The sequence below is a fragment of the Lepidochelys kempii genome, chromosome 5 (genome assembly GCF_965140265.1).
Source record: "Lepidochelys kempii isolate rLepKem1 chromosome 5, rLepKem1.hap2, whole genome shotgun sequence".
Taxonomy (NCBI): Eukaryota; Metazoa; Chordata; order Testudines; family Cheloniidae; genus Lepidochelys; species Lepidochelys kempii.
Window position 1 is genome coordinate 31,708,455 of NC_133260.1, and position 12,918 is coordinate 31,721,372.

Here is a 12,918-nt window from a genome sequence, read left to right on the forward strand (position 1 = left end):
TAAGAGGCAGTAGGGATCAAAGGATCATGTGACATCTGACTAAATAAATCACTTGCACATCAATAAAATTTAAAATGCAAACAAATCTTAAAGAGAAGATGTATTTTTACAGAATAGAAAAGATATTTAAAAAGAAAGGGAAAGGAATACAATACTGCCATCTTCCAAAACCAGGTTTTTTTGTCAGGAAGGCTATCAACACTGGAGCACGTGGAAATACGTATTGAGGAGTTGTGAAAGCCTTAGCTTAACAGAGGGGCAGTTCATTAGGGAAAGTGTGGAATTTGTAAAGTGCTTTGTATTATTAATTAATTATTATTATTATTATTACTATTATTAAAAGGGACGCTGGCCATTATCAATTATAATTAAGGATGCAAAACAATTTCCATTCTAACCTCATTTTCAGACACCCATACCTTTCTGAATATTCTATTTAAATCCAATTTATATTTCACCATTTATGCTGCTTCTTTATTTTGTGTATTTCACCCAATTTAAACAATGAAAACAGGCCAGTAATTTTTAATTTTGTTTATGGTCTTTTTCTGGTCAGTTGCACTTTCTGGTTCTCATGTCTGAGTCTCATAGTGTGTTCATTGTCTGATTTCCCTTTGTTTTTAAAGCCAACTATGTTACATTTAGGTGCCAAGAGTTAGGAACTTAAATTTATAGTTAGGTGTCTAAGTAAGTGGCTGTATTTTCAGAGATGTGGAACAACCATATTTGACTTTGCTCCCATTGTTCACAGCTTCTTCTGTTGACGCCATGCTCAATACCTCTCAAAACCAGACCACTTATTTAGATGTCTTAGGGATAGCTTCAATCTTAGGCATGCCAGCTTGAAAATTTTGTCTTTAGATTGTAAACTCCTCAGGACAATGACTTGGTTTTTCTGCATTTTGTACAAGGCTGAGCACAAATATTAAAATACTGCTAATAAATAATATTAATGATAAATAAAATTATTCTCATTGAAGTCAAACATCTCATGAAAACATTTCTGTTTGGATTCAATTTTCTTAAATTCTTCTTATACACAATGTAAGGGCCTCCTCGCTAGATTTGACCTCGTGTGGAAAAAAATCCTTTAAAAAATCAATGGCATGTTTCTGACAATGGCCTGACATCCATATCCTCTTCCAATAACACAAAGAGGTTCCCTGAAAAAAAATAAAAAAGTTGCTACTTCTTGTCCCACATCTATTGGGTTCCATTTAAAAAAAACCACAGCAACACAGTGACTAGTCCAAATCAGTCATGTTAACACAATTGCTGTATAGTGTGACAAAGTTCCTCCTCTATCTTGGTGGGTCTTGCACTTATTGGTGGATTTGCTCACCTTGGAGCTTCACGGCAGCCCTCAGCTTGGCCGTTTTTCTGAACCCACAGTCCAGGTCAACTCCTCCTGTGTCTGACCAGGAGTTGGGAGGATTTGGGGGGAACCCAGGCCCGCCCTCCACTCCAGGTTCCAGCCCAGGGCCCTGTGGAATGCAGCTGTCTAGAATGCCTCCTGGAACAGCTGTGCGACAGCCACAACTCCCTGGGCTACTTCCCCCTGGCCTCCTCCCAACACCTTCTTTATCCTCACCATAGGAGCTTCCTCCTGGTGTCTGATAATGTTTGTACACCTCAGTCCTCCAACAGTCCTCGTTCCCACTCTCAGCTCCTAGTGCCTCTTGCTCCCAGCTCTTACCACACACTTAAACTTAAACTTTGAGCCAGCCCTTCCTAAAAATCAGGTATGCAGCTCTCTATGTTTGTCTTATGTCTAGTCCCTGGAAGTTCTCAGAATAAGATGTGTTTCAGAGTAACAGCCGTGTTAGTCTGTATTCGCAAAAAGAAAAGGAGTACTTGTGGCACCTTAGAGACTAACCAATTTATTTGAGCATAAACTTTCGTGAGCTACAGCTCACTTCATCAGATGCATACTGTGGAAAGTGTAGAAGATCTTTTTGTACACACAAAGCATGAAAAAATACCTCCCCCCACCCCCCAGATTTGATTTTGAGAAATAGGGAGGACCTGGTTGAGAATTTGAAAGTGGAAGGCTGCTTGGGTGAAAGTGATCATGAAATGATAGAATTTATGATTCTAAGGAATGGTAGGAGGGAAAACAGCACAATAAAGATAATGGATTTCAAGAAGACAAACTTTAACAAACTCAGGGAAATTGGTAGGTAAGATCCCATTGGAAGCAAGTCTAAGGGGAAAACCAATTCAATAAATTTGACAGTTGTTCAAGAAGATATTATTAAGGGCACAGGAGCAAACTATCCCACTGCATAAGCAAGAGACTACTTGCACAGGCAAGAGGCTTCACAGGAGATCTTCAATTATCTGAAACTCAAAAAAGAGTCCTACAAAAAGTGGAAACAAGGTCAAATTATGAAGGATGAATATAAACAAACAACACAAGCATGTAGGGATAATATTAGAAAGGCTAAGGGACAAAACAAGATTAAACTAAGACAGGGTAGGCCTGTTACTCAATGTGGAGATGGGTGTGTGTGGGGGGGTGGGAACAATAGCAGAAAATGTGGAAGTGACTGTAGTGCTAAACGACTTTTTTGTTTCAGTTTTCACCAAAGAGTTTAGCAGCGATTGGACATCCAACATAGAGAATGCTAGCTAGAAAAGTTAGATGTCTTCAAGTTCCATGGCTTGATGAAATACATCACAGAATACACAAGGAGCTGACTGAAAAGATATCAGGGCCATTAACGATTAGAACATAAGAACATAAGAATGGGTCAAACCAATGGTCCATCTAGCACACTATGCTGTCTTCCGACAGTGGTCAATGTCAGATGCTTCAGAGGGAATGAACAGAACAGGTAATCATCCCCTGTCACCTATTTCCAGAGGCTAGGGACACTTCAGAGCATGGTTTTGCATCCCTGCCCATCTTGGCTAATAGCCATTGATGGACCTATCCTCCACAAGCTTATCTAGTTCTTTTTTAACCCAGTTATAGTTTTGGCCTTCACAACATCCTCTGGCAAAGAGTTCCATAGGTTGACTGTGCATTGTGTGAAGAAATACTTTTGTTTATTTTAAACCTGATGCCTATTAATTTCATTTGTGTTATGTGGAGTAAATAACACTTCTATATTTACTTTGTCTACCCCAGTCATGGTCTTATGGATCTCTGTCATATCCCCCCTTAGTCATCTGTTTTCTAAGCTGAAAAGTCCCAGTCTTTTTAATCTCTGATCTTCAGAAAGGCATGGGAGAGATTCCAGAGGACTGGAAAACAGCTAATATAGTACTATAAAAAGGGGAATAAGGACAATCCGGAGAAATACAGACCAGTCAGCTTAAATTTATCACCCGGAAAGAAAATGGAGCAAATAATTAAATAATCAATTTGCAAACACCTAGAAGATAATAAGTGATAAGAAACAGTCAGCATGGATTTGTCAAGAACAAATGGTGCCAAACTTACCTAATGGCTTTCTTTGACAGAGAAACAAGCTTTGTGGATAGTGGGGAAGCAGTAGATGTGGTATATCTTAGCTTTTGATACTGTCTCTTATTACCTTCTCATAAACAAACTAGGGAAACACAACCTAGATGGAGCAACTATAAGGTGGGTGCATAACTAGCTGAAAAACCATTCCCAGAGAGTAGTTATCAGTGGTTCACAGTCAAGCTGGAAGGGCATATCAAGTGGGGTCCCACAGGGATCAGTCAAGGTCCAGTTCAGTTCAATATCTTCATCAATTATTTAGATAATGGCATAGAGAGTATGTTTATAAAGTTTGTGGATTATACCAAGATGGGATGGAGGGGGGAAGTTGCAAGTGCTTTGGAGGACACGATTAAAATTCAAAATGATCGGGAGAAACTGGAGAAACAGTCTGAAGTAAATAGGTTGAAATTCAATAAGGAAAAATGCAAAGTACTCCACTTAGGAAGGAACAATCAATTGCACACATAAAAAAATGGGAAATGATTGCCTAGGAGAAAGTACTGAGGAAAGGGATCTAGGGGCCATTGCGGAGCTAAATATGAGTCAACAGTGTAACACTGTTGCAAAAAAAGCAGGAGTGTTGTAAGCAAGACACAAAAAGCAATTCTTCCGCTCTACTCTATGCTGATACAGCCTCAACTGGAGTATTGTGTCCACTTCCGGGAGCCAAATTTCAGGAAAGATGTGGACAAATTGGAGAAACTCCCAGAGAAAAGCAATAAAAATGATTAAAGGTCTAGAAAATGTGAACTACGAGGAAAGACAGAAAAAAATGGGTTTGTTTAGTCTGAAGAAGAGACGAGTGAGGGGGGACATGATAGTTTTCAAGTACATAAAAGGTTGTTACATGAAGGAGGGAGAAAAATTGTTCTCCTCTGAGGATAGGATAAGAAACAATGGGATTAAATTGCAGCAAGAGAGGCTTAGGTTGGATATTAGGAAAAAATTCCTAACCTTCAGGGTGGTTAAGCACTGGAATATATTGCCTAGGGAGATCGTGGAATCTCCGTAACTGGAGTTTTTAAAATGTGAGCAAAATATATTTCCCCTTAACTCTATTCTCAGAAACAGCTGAGCCCTTTTGCTAAAACTTTTTTTAAAAATACTGAGCCTAAGGCAGACACCAGTATGGAAAATTTCATCCCAACTGGCTGAAGTTTGGCAAAGTTATAAGCAACTGAAAACAGAGTCTTTTAATGGGGAAAATGTCAGACAACCTTAATTGTAGGCATCACTTTCAGCTCCATCTATAATAAATTTTACAGCCATTGATATCAGACAGAACTTTGAGTTTCCTTTGTTTAAGTTTTGTTCTATGTTTTTGTAACTTGGTTCACCTTTTTTTGACATCCAGTGGGATGTTGGTGTTTCCCTTTTAGGGTATAAGACGTATTCTGGGCTTTCATGATACGATACTGTATTGTCCTCAGGAATACTGCTGCAATTAGTCATCACAGCATATAGACATGCATTTGTGCTCTTTTGGTGTAGAAGAAGTGTTTTTGACATTTTTAGAATACAGCTCCTTGCCCATCCACTCTCAGAATCAGGACATTTTTGGTGCACTGCCTAAGGCTAAAGGAGACCAAGGTTGCTTGGCTTTTTCATCCTCCAGCCTTTTCTTTCTCCTTAATCTCCATTCTGTAGCAAATACAATTATGTGCCTTGCCTCCAAGCCTGTAGGATAAGCACATGATTCCTTTATTTAACTGATGCTGTAAGCACTGGCACAAATCACCTGGAAAGGGCTACTGTGCAGTGACAAGGCCTGCTGGCCAAGACAGTAGGAGAGATTTCAGTATACTTCTGTAAGATGAAATCGGTTAAAGATCTACATGCCCCAGTTCAAACAAGAACTGAGCTAAGTTCACAGCTCTGAGCTTTTCATTCTGTACATCTAAATGTCACTTGTTAGGCTTTAAATGCAACTAAAAAATTCTGAAAGGCTTTTGACATAATTTTTCAATGCTTCATGGGATTTAGCTAAAATTAATACAAAAACTAATTAGCTATGAGCCAGACCTACAGCTCCAGTTGCGGCTAATGGTAGCTCCAGGTACTCAGCATTTCTGAAAATCAGGCCTATTGCTACTCTTAGTAGAAGACTCCTATTCTATTGCACTAGAATATCTTATCACAGCTGATATATTTTCATGCTGGTCAGATATTATATGTAAAAAGGTATATTCTCATCCATATGTAAATATTTCATATACCTTCAGTTCAATGCAAATCTGATTTTCATTAGGGCTACCAGTGAATTGAATTAAATTAGACCAAAATTTATGTTTAGTTCTTATTAACTTACATCTAACTGAGAGCTGTCCAGTCCATTAGAGATGCCAGTCTATGACAGAACATACTGGAACTCTAATAATTGTAGCTTGTTAAAAATTAGTGAAAGAGCACTAATACCAGTCTGAAAGCTCCAGGGAGGATATCAGAAGTATCCCATATATTATGGTCTTTTATCAACTCTCTAACTTTTTTATACGTTGGAGTCTATCATGTAGATATACTTTCACATCGGTGTCCAACAACCCACAACCCCCTTTAAAGAAGATGAATTATGTTTATTTTACCTTAGAAATATTTCAGCCTGTTAAAAATTACTTTGCAAATTATTGCGTTTCTTAGTAAGATACAGCACATTACCTAAGAGTGCTCTTAATTCAATGTCACTCTGAAATCAGACAGTTTAACTGAGAATATTACTTTAGGAAATACCTGAGAAAGCTACTAGCTGTAGAGGATAACCTATCACTGAAATGGTAAGCAGTCTCTAAATGTATTATTCAAAAATACTGAAAGCACTATTCTCTGCCATCAGAATTCTCTAGGCAACAAATGCTCACCAGACACATTCTAATATCTCTATATATCTGACATTTGAACATGTTTTGTTCTAGCACATTCACCGCATATGTTATCATACATTTCCTTATTACTTACCTCCAAAGTAAGAGCCATCTGTCAGCTTCATCTCCTTACTGGATTTAGTGATGACACCAGCGACCCCATGTTGAATGAAATACATCTTTTTACCCACAGCCCCTTCTCGGATAATATAATCACCGGGTTGGAACACCTCAAACCGAAGCTTGCTCAGCATGGCTGTCACAAAATTGGGGTCTGCGTTAGCGAAAAGAGGCATTGTGGCAACCAGCTTGCGACAGTTGAAATTGACTATCTCCTAAATGGGAGGGAAACATAATGATAGTAATAGTCAGCAAATAGACATCCTAGAGTGGGTAGGTAAAAAACAAAAAAACAAAAACAGTGTACACAATAAGACAAGACTTTTTTCAGTAGAAATTTTGTGTGTGCTTATTAGACATAAGTCTTTCATTTTGTGGCTCATTTCTAGTCATTTTCATTCCTGTTGCTACTAAAATGGTAAATGAAACAAAAAAACCCCAAACCAAACTAACGAAAACCCAAACAACCCCTCATACTTCCCCACCCCACAAAAGAAACCACACCACTATTTCTATTGAGGCAAAAGGTAGGTTCTTCATGGGTCCCCTTGCAACTTATTTATTCTCCTTGGCTTTTAAGAAAAATTATGGACAAACAGACACTACATATGAATTACAGCCACTGAAAACTCTGTAAAAAGGGCACAGCTTGCAAAACAAGATGGAACAAATTCTCTGCTGGCATAACTCCAATAATTTGAGTGAAGTTATACGAGCAGAAAATCTTAACTTTTATTTTTGACATTTGTATCAACGGTATCTGTACAACTGCAGCAGCTTTAGGGGTAACATAAATGCACATTATGGACTTCTTCCAAAGCCCATTGAAGTCAATGGAAAGATGCCTCTGGATCAGGAACCATCAGATCTGAACTTATGGTAACTAATCATAGAATTATAGGCCGCAATCCTGTAAAGGAATCCATACAAGTGGACCTTTGCATCCACATAGTATCCTGTTGACTTCCTGGGACTCCATAAAGGTTTTAAGGGTCCAAGGTAGCAAACCAATGTCCATTATCAGGGCCATTGGCAGGCATTACATCCAAAGGAGAACACTACAAGATTAAATATGCTACTTGTTTTAAATTTAAATATGTGTCATTCCTGGAAGTGATTTGCAAGACAATTCTTGCAGACCTTAATTTGTCTTACTTAGAAAAACTCCCTTGGACAATATATTCAGTTCCATGCACAGGGTTTACAAGCTATCACACTGAAGGACATTTCACGAGATTGATTGGTATTGGTCATGAAGAGGGATTCCAACAGGACACAGCCCATTGGGTACAGTTAGCAACCAATGTATTAAAAGTATGACAAAACGTTATATATGATCATCTGTACATAAATGCACAAATGCATTAAAAACACAAAAACATGCAAACAGTGGTACTATTTATATCATGCCAATTGCCTTAGAAAGTTCAATGTTACTTCAGTAACAGCAGTGTATCCCAGGCCTTCACTACAGCAAGTACAAGGAGGTGTATCGGTAATGCAGCAAATACTGAGGTAAAGTCATCTAGGAAGATTTTAAGGGTGCCCACTAGATGGCACCAATCACAAAGATTGCCTTAGGTTTTACTAGATTTGTGTTACTTGCTGACAAGTGTAGCACATGTATGGCACAAGAGTGGAAGAGAGAAAATCCAAACTAAAGAATGGATCCTTCAAAATGAAAAAAAAAAAAAAAAAAGAAACTGGAAGAAGAGCACAAGGCAAAACAAGTGTCCCAGTTGTAGGAAGTTATTATCCCCATCAATTTCTTACTCCCCACTAAAAGAAGCCCAGGGCAAATGTAAAAACAATGAGGAGTCCTTGTGGCACCTTAGAGACTAACAAATTTATTTGGGCATAAGCTTTCGTGGGCTAAAACCCACTTCATCAGATGCATGGGGTGAAAAATACAGTAAGCAGAATATATATTCTAACACATGAAAAGATGGGAGTTGCCTTACCTAGTGGGGGGAGGGTCAGTGATAACGAGCCAATTCAATTAAGGTGGAAGTGCCTATTCTCAACACTTGACAAGAAAGGGTGAATACCAAGGGAGAGAAAATTACTTTTGTAGTGCTAACAAGGCCAGTGCAATCAAGGTGGCCCATTTCCAACAGCTGACAAGAAGGTGTGAGGGAAAATTACTTTTTGTAGTGACCCATCCACTCCCAGTCTTTATTCAGGCCTAATTTGATGGTGTCCAGTAATTAATTCCAGTTCTGCAGTTTCTCGTTGGAGTCTGTTTTTGAAATTTTTTTGTTAAAGAATTGCCACTTTTAAGTCTGTTATTGAGTGTCCAGGGATGTTGAAGTGTTCTCCTACTGGTTTTTGAATGTTACAATTCTTGATGTCTGATTTGCATCCATTTATTCTTTTACGTAGAGACTGTCCAGTTTGGCCAATGTATATGGCAGAGGGGCATTGCTGGCACATGATGGCATATATCACATTGGTAGATGTGCAGGTGAAAGAGCCCCTGATGGTGTGGCTCATGTGGTTAGGTCCTATGATGGTGCCCCTTGGATAGATATGCGGACCGAGTTGGCAACGGGGTTTGTTGCAGGGATTGGTTGCTGGGTTAGTGTTTTTGTTGTGTGGTGTGTAGTTGCTGGTGAGTATTTGCTTCAGGTTGGGGGGCTGTCTGTAAGCGAAGACTGGCCTATCTCCCAATGTCAGTGAGAGTGAGGGATCGTCCTTCAGGATACACTGTAGATCCTTGATGATGCACTGGAGAGGTTTTAGTTGGGGGCTGTAGGTGATGGCTAGTGGCGTTCTGTTACTTTCTTTATTGGGCCTGTCCTATAGTAGGTGACTTCTGGGTACCCTTCTGGCCCTGTCAATCTGTTTCTTCACTTCCCCAGGTGGGTACTGTAGTTTTAAGAACACTTGATAGAGATCCTGTAGGTGTTTGTCTCCATCTGAGGGATTGGAGCAAATGCGGTTGTATCTTAGAGCTTGGCTGTAGACAATGGATCGTGTGGTGTGGTCTGGATGAAAGCTGGAGGCATGTAGGTAAGTATAGCGGTCAGTAGGTTTCTGGTATAAGGCGGTGTTTATGTGACTATCGCTTATTTGCACTATGTTGTCTAGGAAGTGGATCTCTTGTGTGGACCGGTCCAGGCTGAGGTTGATGGTGGGGTGGAAATGGTTGAAATCCTGGTGGAATTCCTCAAGGGCCTCCTTCCCATGGGTCCAGATGATAAAGATGTCATCAGTGTAGAGAAAGTAGAGTAAGAGTGCTAGAGGACGAGAGCTGAGGAAACGTTGTTCTAAATCTCCTACATTTGGGATAGAGTTATGACATCTTAGGACACTCACTCAGGAGAATGTCACTATGTAAGGACAATGAAGGACAAGGAAAAGGGGATGGTGAGAAAGAGAGAATGGAGGTGGGGAGTGAAATATGGAAATAATTCCAGAGCAAGACATAAAAGGATACAAGTGGGAGCTCATCCACCACATACAGAGCTTCTAACTCCAAAAGGGAGGAAACCACTGTCTACTTGGAAAATACATCCAACCATAATTATAAGTCTTTCTCCTTCTTTGAAAATATATATTTCCTCTTGAGAACTCATCTCTCTATCTACTTCTCTCTCTTGCTACGTATAAGCTATATATACACCTACACACACACACACACACACAGAGTTTATCAGGTAAGGCTGTCTTGTGGCTGCTTTGATTTATACAACCACTGCTGTGGTAATTTCAGCCATTACTGTTCTAGTGAATGCATTCATTTTATTTGTTTTTATTTCCATACAAGCTTAAGCTAAAATAAAAAATTCCCTTATTTAAAATGTGAGAAGGTGGAAAATTACCAGAAAAGGAGAGAGAAATGCATGAAGACTGAGCAACAAAATGACATTTTTAAGTGCTCTGTTTTTCCATAAAATGTTTTTATATTTAGATCTTCAAGGTGGAATTTTTTGTTGGTCTTAATCACAAGTCATGCAGTAACCTGAAGTTCTTGTGTATCATATTACATTTATTACATATTGTATTAATTGGGCAAATAGAAAGGAGTAAAGATTATGGATGTGGGTTTTAGGTAACTATAAGCACTATAAGAAATAGCTTGGTATGTCAAGAAATGGTAACAAGAACAAACTGCAGGAACAATACTCAGTCCTGAATTCTGTACACAGAAAAATCTCTGGTTTCAGAGTAACAGCCATGTTAGTCTGTATTCGCAAAAAGAAAAGGAGTACTTGTGGCACCTTAGAGACTAACTGGTTAGTCTCTAAGGTGCCACAAGTACTCCTTTTCTTTTTGAGAAAAATCTCTGAGAAGTTTTTCCCAAGTAGGATCTTCAGGATAGGACCCAGACTGTGCTACATGATATAGTACCATCAGGATCGAGCTTCTTGCTCCTCCCCGCCACACCAAAAAACTACCCAACTAATGAGCAAATTCTTAGGGAGTAAATATTTATATATAAAGTGGTTAAAGGGAAATCAGCACAGAGAGATTCTCAGGATAAGATTTAAATGGGATGAGCACTGATTTACAGGCTGTCCTATTACACCTTGGATTCCCTGACAGTTTTGTTCAACCTTTATTGAAATCATCAGATCTTCTTGTTCTGCATGACTTCAATATGCCTGAAGATGATTGATGACCTTTCCAAAGGGCTGTCAGTTTGTTTGGGCCCAGCACGTGAAGCTGGTCAGACTTTGTATCTTGGTTGTGATTTGGGGGTTAGAGAGAGATTACACCAGTGCTCAATGGATGGATAACTTTCTTAAGAAGACAGGGGCAGGTGTTTTTCTAGTGGGGTACACTAACAATGACCTGAAAGAAAAACATAAATTCATCACCAGTAAAGACTGCTGATGACACACACCCTTTGTCTACATTTGCTGTGGCTTGTAGGACATGAGTAGCTAAACCAAACAATGTGGTATTTAGTTCAGAGAGCCTCTGATTTATACTCTTCTTAAACTCTGCTTCTGCTTAAAAGGAGGAAGAACTGTTTCAGGAAACTAAAAATAACTTGTGATCTTTGCCTCAATTTCCCGGTCTTTTGACAGAGTAGGCTGCACAGAATATGGTCAATATTCATCTTCCAGAGCAAGCAAATTATCCCAGGAAGAGATCAGCACAAAACGAGCAGTACTGAGAAAACAATTTTTCTTTGTAAGTAAGAAGAGACAACTACAGGAAAACCTACAGAACATTATGTCCAGGGACTCTGGAAGCTTAAATATATTTTTAAACTGCTCTGATATCTTGTGATTAATCATTAACGCTGCACTTTAAAAATATTTTAGTTATACCTGAAAACTATATAGTTACACATTGAGTTGTTAGATCAATGACATTGTCATCTGTCTGTCTGTCTCTCTCTCTCTCTCTCTCTCTTTTTTTTAAAAGTGTATTGACTATTTTGCTCTGTCATCTGTGGTGAAAAACTGGCATGGTGCTAGGTTTAATAGTTCAGTGCGTAATATTAACATTCTTCTTCCACTGTTTCAATATTGGAGTAATTAGCACTTTTAACAACACTCAGGTCTCAATTTGATTTCACCTACACCAGTTTTACACTAGGATAATTCCATAGACTTCACTGCAGTTATTTATAACTTACATTAGTGTAAGTCAGCCTCCATAAATGCATAAGATAATGCAGAGTCGTTAAGATAAGGTAACTGTGTATCTGCAACCCATGGGATGTAGCATTAACTCAATATATTCTTGGGAATCTATATAAATGCTGGCCTTCTGGATATTTTTCCTTCCTTTCCTACATGATTGCTGTTTTCTATTCAACTCTTTGTATACATTTTTTATACACTGGAATTATCATTATATTAAGTTCAACTGCAGACAGGGTAATCCTTTTAAGGTTATGTGGTTCAACCAAATCTTCAGTAAAGTCAGTCTGATAAACAATATTCAACTTCCCTCATTGCTGCTTAATTCCCTTGCTTGACCTTTGTGAGAGAACATTATTGGGCCTCCTGTATTGTATTTCTGTTGCACTTTTTAGTGCTATTTAGAAAGACAGCAATGAAGGAAAAAAGACGTCGATACCCAGCCACAAAGCCTTAGTTTCTTTTTATAAGTGAGTATAGTCTGCAACTTCTTAAAGGTTCTGAAATGTTCTAATATGTCTTTTTAACTTTGGTTTCCAGCTGGGAGGAGAACCTGAATATCATCAAAATATCATCCGGAACAGAAGTGCTGGAAATATTGTAAGGAACCTTCTGACTGTGAGATAACCAGCCCAATGTTACAGAGAGGAAGTCAAAACAGATATGAATAATGTAATCAAAAGGAAACAAACATAAGAATAGCCAAACTATCCATGATGACTCCAGAATCTTTTTCTTAAGTGGTAAAAGCTAATTTAGACCCCATCATTGCATATGAATAATTGGGAGTATTTTTCTAATGTGCATTAATTTGCATTTATCAATATCGAATTTCATCTGCCATTTTGTTGTGCAGTCATCCCAT

General features: G+C 38.6%; 1 protein-coding gene across 3 annotated transcripts in view; it reads right to left on the reverse strand.

The window, feature by feature from the left end:
- Positions 1-12,918, reverse strand: part of HCN1 (hyperpolarization activated cyclic nucleotide gated potassium channel 1) — a 315,989-nt gene that overhangs the window by 19,593 nt on the left and 283,478 nt on the right. For all 3 annotated transcript variants that reach the window (XM_073343906.1, XM_073343905.1, XM_073343907.1), the window contains one exon: positions 6,428-6,668. In XM_073343906.1, coding sequence (XP_073200007.1) covers positions 6,428-6,668 — 241 coding nt within the window. The remainder of the gene's footprint in view (positions 1-6,427; positions 6,669-12,918) is intronic.